The sequence below is a fragment of the Saimiri boliviensis genome, chromosome 3 (genome assembly GCF_048565385.1).
Source record: "Saimiri boliviensis isolate mSaiBol1 chromosome 3, mSaiBol1.pri, whole genome shotgun sequence".
Classification (NCBI taxonomy): Eukaryota; Metazoa; Chordata; class Mammalia; order Primates; family Cebidae; genus Saimiri; species Saimiri boliviensis.
The window spans coordinates 95,740,148-95,756,646 of NC_133451.1; the positions used below are offsets into that span (position 1 = coordinate 95,740,148).

Below are 16,499 nucleotides of genomic sequence, written 5' to 3' on the forward strand. Positions count from 1 at the left end.
ATATGTAACTTATCTTTCCCTTTACTTTCATTAATCTTCTCTTTTCTTTTTTTTTTTGAGACAGTCTTACCCTGTTGCCCACACTGATTGCAGTGGCACAACCTTGGCTCACTGCAACCTCTACCTCCTGGATTCAAGCTTTTCTCCTGCCTCAGCCTCCTGAGTAGCTGGGACTACAGGTGTGTGCCAATCATAGCTAGCTAATTTCTAATTTTTGTATTTTTAGTAGAGACAGGGTTTCACCACACTGGCCAGTCTGGTATCGAATTCCTGACCTCAGCTCATCTGCCTGCATATATTTTATTATCTGCTAGGCTATTTTCTTGGGTCATTGAAGACAGACTGACTTTCCTTTTGTTTTGTTTTTTTTTAAATTTTTAAAAAATTGTTTTGGTAGATGGATTTCATATTTCCTCTATTTTATCTCTACCAGTTGACTGAGTTCTGTAATGACCAACAAATCAAAATACTGTATACTAGTGATCTTCTAGTTTTCATTAAGCTGGTGGTTGATGTTTATTACAAGTATTTATTTTGGTAAAAATGATAAATTGTAATTTGCCGTTGGGTTCTCCACTAAATCATTTTGTGTGCTAATAAAATACAACATTTTGCACGTGATGTTAGACTCCCGAATAAGAGTAGTTAATAAAATGGATTATTCAAATAAGGTACTGGTTCTTAGACACAAATTAACCTGTATAACAATCTTGTTATATTTTTAACCTTTTAAATTTTTATCATGATTATAAAGCAATATTAAATATGCTGATAAGAGAAAAGCTAAATTGCTATTTCTTTCCAAGCTAATATTAGTTCTGCATACGGACGTAGAGCACAGTTTAATAGAAAGTCACATGATTTGGAAAACTTATATGGTAATTATAACTTAAGTGATAGCAACTTAAACTATATTTTATAAATTTAATAACTAAATGAAGGTATGATTTATCTGTTGCATAATTCAAAGATAAAATCTTACATAATGTCTAGCTTTATAATTAGTTTAGTTGAATGACAGCCACAGTAGAACTACTAATAAAAAACAAGCCCATCATACACAACAATAAGTGTGTTAATGTTTGGTAATAAGTATATCCAATACTATAATTTTGCTCTAAACTCTAATGAAGCTGCAAATTAAAGAACGTTTTATAAGAAATTATATACCTCTGTGGTTAACTTTGTAGCTCTTGATGTAACATGAGGATTCTTATTGCCTTGTGTGGTAGGATTAACCTGGGCACCAGATGCCAAGGAGGTCTTCAACGTTTGGTAGTTTTTCAATAGTTTTTCATTTTTCTCTTTCAGTGATTTCAGATCCTGTTCCCATTCTTTGGATATGGCAGCACTTCTTTCCTCAAACTCTGTTGATTCATTCATTATTGCCTATTGAATATTAAAATACCATTACAGTCTAAAACAATTTATAGTAGTTCCCACTTGTCTGCCATTTTATTTTCCATGGTTTTAGTTACCCCTCAGTCAAAAGTGGTCTGAAAATACTAAATGGAAAATTCCAGAAATAGCAACTTACAAGTTTTGAATTGCACACCATTCTGAGCAGCACAGTAAAATCTTGAGTCATCCTGCTCAGTCCTGCCTGGGATGTAAGTCATCCGTTGTCCAGCATGCCCATGCTGTACACACTACTTGCTCATTCATTAGTCACTAGATAGCCACCTTGATTATCTGATTGCTGCTGTATTGCAGTGCTTATTATGTTCAAGTAACCCTTATTTTACTTAATAATGGCCTCAAAGCACAAGAGTAGTAATGCTGGCAATTTAGATTGCCAGTGAAGCTGTCAACTGTTTCTTTTAATTGAAAAGGTAAAAGTTCTCAACTTAATAAGAAAAAAAAAATCCTATGTTGGATCTATGGTTAGAATGAATCTTTGAAATTGTGAAGAAGGAAAGAGAAATTCATGGTGTTTTTGCGGTAGCACTTCAACCTGCAACAGCATGTGATAAGTGCTTAGCTGAGCTAGAAAAGGCATTAAATTTGTGATGGAAGACAAGAACAGAAATGTGTTCCAAGTGATGACAGTGTGTTGTGCCAGCAAGTGTTGAGCATCTGTGAAGACTTCAGCAAGGGATCTCCTGAAAAAAGTAAAATCAAGCCCTTTACTTCGAGTAAGAATTATTCATGGGTTCAGGAATACAGAGAGTCAATAGCAGTCTAAGACCATATCAAAGTGTCTATGTCACTCATATTCCTTCATCTTATCAGGCAGGCATTGTATCATCTCACATCATAAGAAAGGAGAGTACAGTAAAATATTTTGGGAGAGTCCACATTTATATAACTTTAATTATAGTATATTGTTATAATTGTTCTATTAGTTGTTGTTTTTAATCTTACTGTGCCTAATTTATAAATTAAACATTATCATATATATGTATGTATAGAAAAAACAGAATATTCCCCTCCCACTACAGCGTGGAAGCTGTCTTTCTTTCTCTAATAAATTGCTTTTCCACCAAAAAAAAAAAAAAAAAAAATTCCAAAATACATAGGGTTTGGTACCATCCAAGGTTTTAGGCATCTACTCGGGGGAGGAAGGGTCTTGATATACATATTTAAAAGAAATCTAAAATTCTAGGACAGTATATATGCTGACATTCATTATTTAGAACATTCTAAAATAGTACTTTAAAAGAATGTGAACACTTTATAGTTTGCATGTTTCTGACATTTCAGATGTTGGATGTGGATGACAGTAAAGCACAGTGGTTATGTGATTTATTAGTTAGCATAGTGCTAAGTATATAGTATGTCATAATAAAATAATAACTAGAGAGGATTCATATTGATTTACAAGATGATAATCTCACTTTATTAGATTTGTACTAACATAGGAAGAGAACTTAAAGAATTACACAGGTTAAAATTAAACATATGCTACGGCTGATAAGGAAACATTAACTGATCTCTAATAGCACAGCTAGAACGTTAACAATTATCTATTTTCCTGCTTCATTACAAACCTCAATGTTAATAGGGAAAACTAACCGATTGTTGGTAATTAATCTGATATCTTATATTTCTGTACAGGGAATAACAATACTCTTTTATATTGAAGGCTAATTCTGAAATTACTGATTTCTTTATTTCCTAATTCATACAGATTGTACTTTCTGCTCTCATCATGAATACCCCATTGGTCTCATCCATAACTTCCTTGTGGCTTTGTGGTCATTCTACCAGGCTCAGATCTTAAATTCATTGTGTTCCTGACACCCTGGACAGTCCTTGACTCTGGACTACTGAACTTACACCGTGCCAAATTCTTAGTGCCTACTCTTATGTGCTGAAAGAAGCCATATATACATGCTCATGCTAATCCACACAATAGAAATATCTACTCTCTAATCACAATTATAAGAAAAACAATGAATTACAAATAGAGATTACCTTATCCAAACATGAGTTTTGTGCCTTTGTCTACTGACCTTTTTTGTTTTCTTGAAATAGCCAACTGCTATTTTGCTAGCTCTGGCTAATCAATAAATGGGATAAACTTTCCATGGAAAAACTTTTTTTAAAAGGCATTATTCCTTATTTCGATACGATTCCAATATAATTTGCAGATGAAATTAAATTGTGAGAAAAGAACTGCACAAACATATGAAATACAAAATGTATCTTGGAAGCTATAATATTAATCTAGCTACCATTGCTCCAATTTAATACAAACAAGCAATCTTTTGAATATTACAAGTTTTACCAATTATACAGAGAAGGGATTACTTCTGAAAGCAGGATGAATACCACAATTACTTTTGCACCAACCTAATACCAATCACTGAAATGTAAAACAAGTTAACAAACTGGTATTAAGCAATGTTGGTCCTTGTGACTCAGTACATTTGGGATGATCACCTTGGGAACAATGATTTTAAAAAAGTCACAATTCTGGAGTTTCTAGTTTAGTATTTTAGGTGCTTAGAAGTTGCTAGTCCATTTTAAAAAACAAGGAAAAAGCAAAACAAATGAAAAAATCCAGAACTCTGCTTAGATCCATCAGAGCAGTGAGGCTGCAGAGCATAGGGATGCTTCCAAAATTGGAGAGACAGAGGGGCAGATACAGACAATCACAACTTAACAGAAACCTTTGCAGGAACCAGTTATGGGGTAGGTAAACCTGAATGCAATGATGAATTATTAGAGCTCAGTGTGGCAACTCTGCGAGTTAAAAACTTCAGGGGTGCCTAGTCACACAGTGGTCCCCACGCTTTTGTGTTTTACCTTCAGGAGCTCTACCAGGTCATCACAGTTAATATTGGAAAAGTCCCTTTGTGAGCCTGGCAGGAGAGGAGAAGAGGAACCATTTTGAAATAAAAGAGAACATTCTCTCTTTTTTTTAAGGCCTGCCCTCAGCAGAAACTATTTTACCAGAGCCTATCATGCTGGGGTTTTATCAGAGCCTAATATAACTGGAGGAGGGGGAAATACTAAGTTTCAGCTGGCTCTTGCCTTCCATGTGAAGGCAGAGAAATCCACTCCACCCACCACCACACCTTGCCACTATACTACTAAAGGTCTATTTACTACAGTTACTTTTACCCAGTGAATCATACCTGCTTTTCAGCAAAATAAAAAATTCCGAGACATACTAGAGGGCAAAAAACACAGTTTGAAAAGACTGAATAAGCATCAGAACCAGAGTCAGAAATGGCAGGAACATTAGAGTTATCAGACCAGAAAGTTTTAAAAAATTGATGAATATGCTAGGGGCTTTAGTGAAAAAAGTGGACAACATGCAAGAACAAATGAAAAATGTAAGAGACAAAAATTTTGAGAAAAAAATTAAATAAATGCAAGGGATCAAAAATGCTATTAACAGAAATGAAGAATGCCTTTGAAGAGTTCATTAGGAGACTGGCTGAAGAAACTCAACTTAGAAATATGACAGTGGAAACTTCCAAAACTGAAAAGCAAAGAGTAAAAAGGCTGAAAAAAAAAAAAAAAAACAAACCAAAAAACAAGACACCAAACCCTAAACACAACATCCTGGAACTGTGGGGCAAGTATGAAAGGTGTAATGCATACATAATGGGAATACCAGGAAAACAGAAAAAGAAAGAGCAGGAATATTTGAAATAATAATGACAAGAATTTCCCCAGATTAACAATATATACCAAACCAGGAATCCAGGAAACTAAAAAAAAAAAAAAGGCCCCCAAAACAAACAACAACAACAACAAAAACCTACATCTAAGCATGATGATACTTTCAAACTTCAGAAAAAAAAATCTTTGAAGAAGCTAGAAGGGAGAAAATACCTTACCTATAGGGGAGTGAAGACAAACTACATCTGACTTCTCTGAAACTATGCAAGCTTGAAGACAGTGGAGTGAAAAAACATACCAGCCTGTAATTCTATAAAATTATTCTTCAAAATTATTTTGTAAAATTATTCTTCAAAATTATTCTGTAAAATTATTCTTCAAAAGTGAAGTAGAAATAAAGACTTTCTGAGACAAACAAAAATTGAGGGAATTTGTTGTCAGTAGACTGGCCTTGCAAGGAATGTTGAAAAGAAGTTCTTCAGAGGAAAGGAAAATTATATAGTCAGACTCAGATCTACATAAAAAAGGAAGAGTACCAGAGAAGGAATAAGTGAAGGTGAAACAAAAACTTATTTTCTTATTCTTAACTGAGCTAACTTATGCAATCATGAATAAGTGAAATGAATGACAGCAATGATACAAAGGATGGGAATGAGAAATTATAAATATTTTGTTATTATAAGGTACTTATACTGTGAAATGTAAAGTGTTATTTGAAATGACTTGGATTAGTTGAGAATGAATATTGCAAACTGTAGAGCAACCACTGAAACAAGACAGAAGTGTACTTGTATGCTATGCAGAGAAAATGGAATCATAATTAAAACCATGAAAGGCAGAAAAATGCAGAAGACAAAAATACGTACAAAGAATAAGGGCAAAAATAGAAAACAGAAACAATATGGTAGACATTAATCCAGCTATATTAATAATCACCTTAAATGTCAATGGTCTAAATATACCAATTAAAAGACCAACTGTCAAAGCAGATGAAAAAACAAGAGCTGACTGTATGCTGTCTAAAAGAAACTCATTCAATATAAAGGGACACAGATTAGAAAGTAAAGGGGTGGGGAAAGACACACCACATTAAAACTAGTCAAAAGAGATGAAGTAGCAATATTAATTTCACACATAGCAGAGTTCAGAGCAAGGAAAACTATGAGGGATAAAAGTGACATTTCATAGTGGTAAAGGCATCAATGCCCCAATAAGACATAACAACTTTTATTTTGCATGCACCTAACAAAAAAGCATTAAAATACTTGAGGCAAAAACTGATAAAACTGCAAGGAGAAACAGATCAATCTATTATAGTTGGAGACTTTAATGACTATCAGAAGTGGACAGACCCACCAGCCAGAAAAATTAGTAAGGACATAGTTGAATTTAACTGTATCATTAATCAACTGGATGCAATTGACATCTATTGACTACTTCATCAAACAACAGCATATTATAATATTCTTCTCAAACACACATTGAATATTTGCCAAGACAGACCACATTCTGGACCACAAAACGCACCTTAACAAACAATAGAAATCATACCATGTCTGCTCTCAGACTACAATGGAATTAAACTAGAAATCAAAAACAGTTGAAAAAAATCCACAAATAGAGATTTAAACAATGCACTTCTAAACAACATATGGGTTACAGGAGCAATACAAGAAATTAAAATGTATTTTGAACTAAATGAAAATAAAAATATGACTTATCAGTATCTGTGGGATGGAGTAAAAGCAGTGCTTAGAAGAAAATTTATAGCATTGAATACATGTATTAGAAAAGATGAAAGACCCAAAAATCAGTAAATGAGGCTTTAATCTTAGGAAACTAAAAATAAACAGCAAATTAAATCCAAAGTAAGCAGAAGAAATCATGAAAGTTAAAGCAGAAGTCAATGAAACTGAAACAGAAAATCAATAGAGAAAATAAAAATCCTAAAAACTGGTTCTTTGAAAGATCAATAAAGTTAATAATCTTCCAGCTAGGCAAACTAAGAAAAAGAAAAAGGATACAAATTACTAATATCAGAAATGGATGAGAGGATATCACTATGGAGCCCATGGTATTGTGAACAATTCAATTATTACAATCCACAATTATGAACCCACAAATTTGATAATCTGAATGAAATGGACCAACCCTTTGAAAGATACAATCAACCAATACACAAGAAGAGACAGTTCGATTAGGCCTATATCTATCAAAGAAATGGAGTTAATAATTAAAAACCTCCAAAACAGAAAGCATCAAGTCCAGATGAGTTCAATGGTGAATTCTACCAAATATTTAAGAAATTTTAGGGAAAAATTTTACCCATTCTTTACAATCTCTTCCAGAAGACAGAAACAGAAGAAATACCTCCTAACTCAGCCTATGATGTCAGCATTATCCTAACACTAAAAACCAGATGATGACATTCTACAAAACTACAGACCAAGCTCTCTCATAAAAATAGATGTAAAAACCTTCAACAAAATATTAGGAAATCAAATCTAATAATGCATAAAAGATTATACATGACCAAATAACACTTATCCCAGGTATGCAAGTCTGGTATAACATTCAAAAATCAATTAATGTATTTCATCATATAGGCAAAAGAAGAAAAATCACATAATCATATCAATAGATGCAGAAAAAAACATTTGTTAAAATCCAATACCCATTCATGATTTAAAGCTCTCAGCAATACAGATGAACCTCTACAACGTGATAAAGAATATTTACAAAAAACTACAGCTAACATTATAGTTAATAATAAGAAACAGAAGCCTTCCTGCTATGATCAGAAACAAGGCAAGGATGTCTCCTCTGACCACTGGTATTCAACACTGTACTAGAAGTACAAACTAATGCCCTAGGATCAAGGTACACAATTTTGTAAAGAAGAAATAAAACTAACAAAACTCTCTTTGTTCATACATGACATGATCATCTACACAGAAAATCTGAAGGCATCAACTAAAATACTCCTGGAACTAATATGCAACTATAGTAAAGTTGCAGGATACAAAGTCAATATGCAAAGTTAACAGCTTTCCCGTATACCAGGACTTTGCAAGTGTAATTTGAAATAAAAAATACATTACCATTTATACTAACACCCCCCAAAATAAAATACTTAGGTAAATCTAACAAATATATACAAGATCTATGAGAAAAACTACCAAACTCTGATTAAAAAAAAAAGAATCAAATCAATGGAGAAATACTCCATATTTATAGATAAAAAGACAATATTGTCAAGATGTCAGTTCTTTCCATCTATAAATTAGATGCAATCCCAATAAAACCGTAGCAAGTTATTTTGTGAACAGGGATAAACTAATTCCAAAGTTTATATGGAGAGGCAAAGGACCTGGAATAACAAACACAATGTTGAAGAACAACTTTAGAGAACTGACATTACTTGACTTCCAGATTTACTATAAAAATCATTATTGTTTCCAGATTTGTTATTAATGAAAGAACAAATAGATCAATGGAATAAAACAGCTCAGAAATAGATCCCACGTAGTCAAATGATCACTGACCTTTGTCAATGACCTAGCAAAGACAATCTAATGGTGCAAAAAAAGAGACAGATCTTATGCATTTCAGAAAAATTAACTCAAGATGGATCATAGATTTAAATGTACTATGGAAGACAGCATAGGAGAAAATCTAGATGAACTCGGGTTTTGTGATGATATTTTAGATACAAACTCAAAGGCATAATCTATGACAGAAATAATTGAAAAGCTAGACTTTTTTAACATTAAAAATCTACACTATAGAATACAATGCCAAGAGAATGAGAAGACAAGCCATTGGCAGAATACATTTACAAAAGACACATCAGATTAAAGGACCAATATTGAAAATATACAAAGAATTCTTAAACCTTAACAATGAGAAAAAAAAATTACTTGACTAAAATATGGGCAACAGACCAGATCAGACACTTCACCAAAAGAGATACACAGATGACAAGTAACTATAAAAAAAAGTTCAACATCATTTTATTAGACAGTTGCAAATGGAATGAGATACTACTACACACTTACTAGCATGGTCAAAATCCAAAACTGACAACAGAAAATGCTGACGAGGATGCGGAGCAATGGGAATTTTATTCATTGCTGGTGGGAGTGCAAAATAGTACAGCCCCTTTGGAAGACTGTCTGGCAGTTTCTTAAAAAACTAAACAAACTTTTACTATATGATCTAGAAATTGCATTTCTTGATATTTACTCAAGTAAGTTGAAAAGGTATGTCCACAGAAAAAGATGCACATATATGTTAATAGCAGCTGAATTCATAATTGCCAAAACATACAAGCAACCAAGATATCCTTTGGTAGGTGAGTAGATAAACAGGTACATACAGACAATGGCATATTATTCAGCATTAAGAAGAAATAAGTTACGAAGCCATGAAAAGACATGAGGGAAACATAAATAAATATTACTAAGTGAAAGCTGTCAATCTGAAAAGGCTATATACTGTACGATTTCAACTTATGACATTCTGAAAAAGGTAGTACTATGGAGACAGTAAAAAGATTAGCAGTTGCCAGGGTTTAGGGAGTTGAAGTGATGAATACAGGTAAAACACATGGGATTTTTAGGGCAGTATAGTGAAATTACTCTGCATGATACTGTAATGATGGATACATATCATTTTACACTTGTAACTCATAGAATGTACTTGCCAAGTGTAAATCCTAATGTAAACTACAGACTTTGGGTGATATGATGCATCAAGGTAGGTTCATTGATTGTGCTAAATGTGCCACTCTGATGTTGGCTGTTGATAGGAGGGATCATGTTTGTGGAGATGGGGTATAAAGAATTCTCTGTACTTTAGGTTCAGTTTTGCTGTGAAACTAAAACTGCTCTAAAATAGTTTATTAAAGCACATGAGGTTAAGATCTCTAAGGCTACTTGTGGAAAAGGTTTAGTTCTTGCAGAAGCAGTGAGAAGGAGAAGGAAAAGAGAAGACTAATAAGAGGATTTAAGATTTCACAAATGGAAACTGAATATTATACAACACCATTTTGTTACTTTGATCAGTATGAATTGATAAGGAAGAATAATATATTAGAGGAAGAACACATTTTACTGAATTAATTTTTTAAAGCATATACAAATAAAGAAAATATATATAATTGTCCTTTTAAGAATGAGGTAGGACAATTAAAGCAAACAACAACAAAAAAGAGATGGTACAGAAAAAGTAATACTTACAATTATTCTGTTATTAAAGAAGTTATTCACTTGACAAATCCTATCATTTTCTTTCTGGATGCCATTTTTAAGCTTTTCTATATCAAAACGAGTATTTAACCACTCTTCCAAAAACTGTGTCATTTCCTTCTTATTACTTAGTACTTGTTGAAATTCAGTCTTTATGCTAGGGAACTCACTTTCTGAGAAATCTTTGAGAATTTCCTGTGTGAAAAATAAGCATCAAATTGCTTAAACTTTAGTAAAGTTTTTATCCAAATATTATATATAATCATAAAAAGAGGGTAATACCTACTGGACTCTTGCTTTTCTTCCTTTTTATATCATTTCTTAATATTTTAAGTAAACTAAGAAATATAATTGCAAGTTAAACTTTATTCTAGTTATTTCCATAATAATATTTTGGCAGTATATGTGATGTAAAAGATTTTACCTATTCGAATTAAAACTTGTCAAAATGGCAAACTTGGGACTAATTGCTACAACACCTTAAGTGCATCTTAATTTTTATTTTTGAGATGATCTCACTATGTTGCCCAGGCTGGTCTTGAGCCCCTGGCCTCAAGTGATCCTCCTGGCTGAGCCTCCTAAGTAGCTAGAATTACAGGCATACCACTGGGGCTGGCTTCATGAAATGCTTCTAAATGTACTTTTTAAGACATATAGCAGACCTTCCATACATGTTAGAAATTGGATGCCAGCCCCACATAGATGAATAAAAGTAACTAACACATGCCACGTGGAGTTGTGGCAATAAAAAGGTTTCTCACTCCCAGTATCAATGTAAGAAGTTTTCCTGTTTTCTCTATCTATGGAGGTCTAAAAGGAGGCTAAGTCCATCATTTGCCCATCTATGGCTGGCCAGGTATCACTCTGCAACCTATTTTTAATTACTGGTAAATGAAAATAGCTCTAAGCACATAAAAAAGTCTTTTCTACTTGATAAAAAGGCTTAAAATCTAATTAAATCCATTTAAAATAAATTATACCTCAATATGTAGATCAATATTCCTGCTCAATTTGAAGTCCCTTAATTCTCTGGATGGTACATCACAATCTTGTTGAAGGTGCTGTATTTTAATTAGCAATTCCTCTTGCTTTTCCACTTCATCAATAAAATCCATTTCAAATTTATTAATGGATTCATGTTGTTCTTCTTTTATTTTTGTAACACAGCTTAACACATACTTGCAGAAAAAAAATTAAACAAATTGGAAAATGAAAATTTTGTCACATTTAGAGGAAGTTTTAATCCTTGTGACTGTGAAGTAGGATGACATCTCTTATTTGCCTATATCCTCTCATAAGTGAGGAAGAGGGGAAGAGCTTCTCTCTATCCCCAGCTTTTTTCCTCTTAGTATCTTAGGAGAATAACTCCCAGACTTATACTTCCTTATTTCTGACTTCTTACTAGACATACTTCTTGGATGTCTTACAAGTACTTCAAATTGAACATGTTTAAAATGTAACATCATCCCTTTCTCTGCAAGTCCTCCCTTTTCCTATTGCCCCCGTTTTGGCTAATTATATTGCCAATCACCCAGGATTCCCAGTTAAACTTGTGAGACTCGTTTTCAACATCCTCTTCTGCCAACCCTGATTGGGTAACCAAAAAGATGATGTTACCTGCCTCAAGACTTTCTTGTCAAGCATATTTAGATATTTGGCTTCAAGGAGACAGTAATTTGAATGCCATATGTTTCATGGACTTCATGAATAATTCTAGATGTCTGATTACCAGGATTTGTGGAAGAATTATCAGGGCCTGAAGGGCAATTTATCTACGAAGGGCAGATATTTGCTTCTTAATTCCTCAACTTCCACCATTCCTTAACCTCTTACAATTTGGTCTCTTCCTTAAGTACTCAATTGAAACTGTTCTGACAATGATCACCAATGAGTTCTATTATTACCACATTGAGAGAACATCTTCAGTCCCTATTCCGACTCCCTGAAATGTTTTTCACTCACAACTATATCTTTGATATACTCTTCTCTACTGATTTGGGTGGCAGCACTTTTGCTAGGTTCCCTCCTGTATCTTTGACTTTTCCAGCCTTGAACCCACGTGTTGCTCCCTTTTCTGCTACTGCCTCTTAGGCATTTATCTTTTCCAGAGTTCTGTTTTTTTCATTATGCTTTCTGGGTGATCTTACAAATGTATTATCTATCACCTATATGCTAATCAGCTCAAATGTTAGTCCTTATTTTTCTCCTGCCAAACCTCAAACTCATATCTAAATGCCTACTTGGTTTTCCTTCTTGGACGCTCCATCACAGGTATTTCAGCCCCAAACATCTCAAGTTAAACAATCTCCTGCCTCATCTACCTTGTTTCTTTTTTTTATAATCTCAGTTAATGGTACCACTAACCTGGCTAAGACTGAATCCAAGAACTCCATCTAGATTTCTCTCCCTTATCTCCCACTGTCAATTATGTGGACCTACTATTTTAAGCTGCTAAACATTTCTTTAATGTTGTTTGTCCTTTTCAGCCCTATGAAACCTTCCCTAGTAGTAATGTCACATATAATATCTCATCTGAACCACTGTAAATACCTCTTGTTGCTTTCTGCCACTAGGCTTATCTCCCTCAAACTCATTACTTATTTTTATTTATTTATTTATTTATTTTACTAGACAAAGAACTTTATTAACCTTGGTTTCAAACTTGATTCCCAGGCTTCTTCAGCTTAATTAGCTACAAAGAATGAATTGTGTATAAGCAAAAAACTGAAAAGAGCTGCAGTGTCCAAGGGGCTTGGGATTAAAATTATTAGAGATCTAGATTTTATCAGATCCATAAACAAAAATTTCTTAAAAAGCAGTCATAATATAAAATAGCATAGTTTAGTACCTAAATGATAATCTGATCCTGTTACTGCCACCACTTAAAATAACTGTCTAATGATTCTCCATCTACAAAAAGAACTCCAAGCTTTGTTATTGAGTCTGGCTTCCACTACAGATTCATCTTCTGTAACTTTACCTAGTATGGCATATAACTTGCATGTACTTCTATCATTGTACTTATTTTCTGTTTATATGTCTGTCTCACCCCAGACTATAAGAGCTTTGAAATGTTAAGTCACATCTGCCTCCTGAGCACCTTGACATAATGTCTAGGCCCACAGGCAGAGTTCAGGTGTTGCTGAGTAACCAGGTGATTCATATTGATGATGCTACATATTTCTATGCTCAGACCCACATAATTTTGAATTCGGTAGTAAGAGTTCTAAATAGCAAATATGCTGGCACTCAAAGCAGGACTTAAATATACTGATGTTTATAACAGAAATTTACAGCAATATTTACAAGGATATTGCTAAAAAAAGATGGTACCTTGAGTTTCTTCATGACTCTATGGAATTCCATGGAACACCTCTGGTTTGCAGTAAAAAGTTTTTCAATTTGTTTGGTTTGTAAATAGGGAAGTGAGAGGTTTGCTTTTACTCTCATTAAAAGCTCTTTTTGGATTTCAATTTCCATCTCCAAGTTAAGAGACAGTCTATTCAAGCACTCATAATGATCATCCACCTCTGAATATCTCTTCAAAAGCTCCTAAAGGAAATGAGAATTCATTCAATTTATAACAATTCGATAATATAACAATAAGTAGTTACAACTCTAAAACTGTAACAAAACTTAGGCTTTTTTTTTTCTGTAGGAGAGAAATAAAGAACTTTGTGTTTAAAAACAAAAGGAAAATTGTAGATTTTGGATTACAGAAATAATATATAATTATTATGGCCATTTAAACAATTTAAACAAATATAACAAGAAAGCCAGGACCAACCATTCTCAACATTTTGATGCATTTTCTTTTAGTTTTTTGAATATCCATGATTCGAATCAATGTGGACAAAGCCTGATGAGAAATTTGAGTAAATTCGATCAAGTATGTATTGTAGTTTATGGCTGAGTATTGGTTTATGTTTATAGTAGGCAATCTGAACTCGCAGATGAAACAAGTGATTAAGAATCAAACCGCTGGGCCAGGCGCAGTGGCTCAGGAGGTCGAGAGATCGAGACCATCTTGGTCAACATGGTGAAACCGCGTGTCTACTAAAAATACAAAAAATTAGCGGGGCATGGTGGCATGTGCCTGCAATCCCAGCTACTCAGGAGGCTGAGGCAGGAGAATTGCTTGAACCCAGGAGGCGGAGGTTACGGTGAGCCGAGATCATGCCATTGCACTCCAGCCTGGGTAACAAGAGCGAAACTCCATCTCAAAAAAAAAAAAAAAAAAAAATCAAACCGCCTATTTGTCAGCTTGGTATAGATATTTGACACAATCCTATTACCTGCCTAGAATCTGTTTTCTAACCCTTGATCAAAGGTAGAGTTCACAGTCCAGCTCTGCCACCTCTGAACTGGAGAAGTCACTGAGCCATTTTCACAGCAACAGGAAGACTACAATAATTACCAAGTTTTCTGGGGTCAGGTAAAATATATGATCTATACCTATATATCTATGTGATCTATAAAACAGATGCAGTCATTAAGCTTGAAGGAAACAAAATTATATTTGTAAAAATGTTTCTATATTCAAGTTTTAAACTAAGTCATATACAAGTCTGACTTAGTTTAAAATTCTGATTCTACCAATTCACCAGCTGTGGGTAACTGCTAAACTTCCTTTCTGAGCCTCAGTTTCCTTGTTTATGAATGGAGCAATAAAGCCTATGTCATGAGATAAAGCACCCAGTATGGTACCTGGCATATAGTAGACATGCAATAAACTCTGGGCCCATAAACTCAAGGGACTTAAGGCTGTGCAGGTGACACAGTGGTCAGAGCACAGGTAGAGGGAAATGTAAAATTCAAGTTGCTTAATCATGTAGTAGGTAACATGTTTAGTTCAGGGTGCTAAACAATAACACAAGGACTTTCTTAGGAATGAGCCCTCTATTTTTCATAATTTAAGAAAAGATAGATGTTAATTAATCTAGAATGTTGGAGAGAAGATTCCTGTTTTCGGTTTTAGGATGAAGCAACTACGGTATGCAGCATAGTTAACATTGACTTATGTCAGGAATGTGCTAAGTGATACAGTCAAACAAAACAAAAATACAAGAGCTCTTGCATTCCAACAGGGGTGACTGTAAATCCTGTTGACTTTGTATATTTAGAATCTCAACACTTCTCACTACCTCTATTGCTCCCTCTCTGGGCCAGGCCAGGATGATGTCTGCTTGGATGATTGAAATTATTCTTTATAATGGTCTTTCTGCTTCCACTCTATTTTCAGTACAACAATTAAGAGTCATCCGTTTAAAATGTAAGTCAGATCATGTTTCTCTTGCAGTAAAAACTCACCAATGGATCTCCATCTCACTTAATAAAATTAAAAGTCTTTTTCCGTGTCCTATGGCCTGCCTCTTCCCTGTTAACTCTCTGACCTTGTTTGTTAGCAGCTTGATGTTCCTTGAACCGCCAAGGAGTCTTCTGCCTCAGGAACTTTATATTTGCTGTTACCTTTGCCTATAATGGTCTTTTCAGACATCTCTATGGCTTGGCCCTTTACGTAGTTGCTCAAGTATCGTTTTTCTGGTGAGGACTTAAATTCACAAGCTCCCATTGTTGTTTGTGTATGTGTGCATATATGCATACACACACACACCTGTATTGGAGTACAATGTTTAGAAAAATACTGAGCACCATCTATTCATTCTAGAGGTTCCTTCAATTGCACTTTAGGTTTCAGGAAGCCTTTGGAAAGGAACCAATAATCATTTGTAGTTTAGCAGGAGGAACTTACTTTTATTCTAGAGCACTTTTCTCTCATGCTTTCTGTAAGCCGCTGTTGTGTATCACTTAGTAACCTTTTTTCAGGTTTTACTTGGTGGTTCTGTTGGTCCTGCTTTGTTAAAAAAAAAACAAATAGGGCTTTAGTCATAACTGTATTCACATATAATGTCTAATTGTACACTTTTAAATTACATGACATTTCAATAATGCAATTAAATATTACACTTGTAACTCAAAAGCAATGTTAAAATGATCAGAAAATGAAAAATAGTACCAGTAAGCTTAATAGGGAATGACTTCAACTCACTGGGAAAAAAGTAGAACCATCTGTTTTTTTTTGGAGATAGGATTTATTTTTCATAGCTACAAATTTGGTTTTAGGGCCAAGTGTGGTAGCTCACGCCTATAATCCTAGCACTTTGGGAGAGTGAG

General features: G+C 34.0%; 1 protein-coding gene across 9 annotated transcripts in view; it reads right to left on the minus strand.

The window, feature by feature from the left end:
* The window catches only part of CENPE (centromere protein E), a 79,355-nt gene that overhangs the window by 12,728 nt on the left and 50,128 nt on the right, over positions 1-16,499 (minus strand). For 8 of the 9 annotated variants that reach the window (XM_074396509.1, XM_074396508.1, XM_074396513.1 and 5 more), the window contains 5 exons: positions 16,078-16,179; positions 13,659-13,877; positions 11,306-11,503; positions 10,317-10,520; positions 1,171-1,389 (listed from right to left, as the gene is read on the minus strand). In XM_074396509.1, coding sequence (XP_074252610.1) covers positions 1,171-1,389; positions 10,317-10,520; positions 11,306-11,503; positions 13,659-13,877; positions 16,078-16,179 — 942 coding nt within the window. The remainder of the gene's footprint in view (positions 1-1,170; positions 1,390-10,316; positions 10,521-11,305; positions 11,504-13,658; positions 13,878-16,077; positions 16,180-16,499) is intronic. The other variant, XM_074396506.1, reaches the window with a different exon arrangement.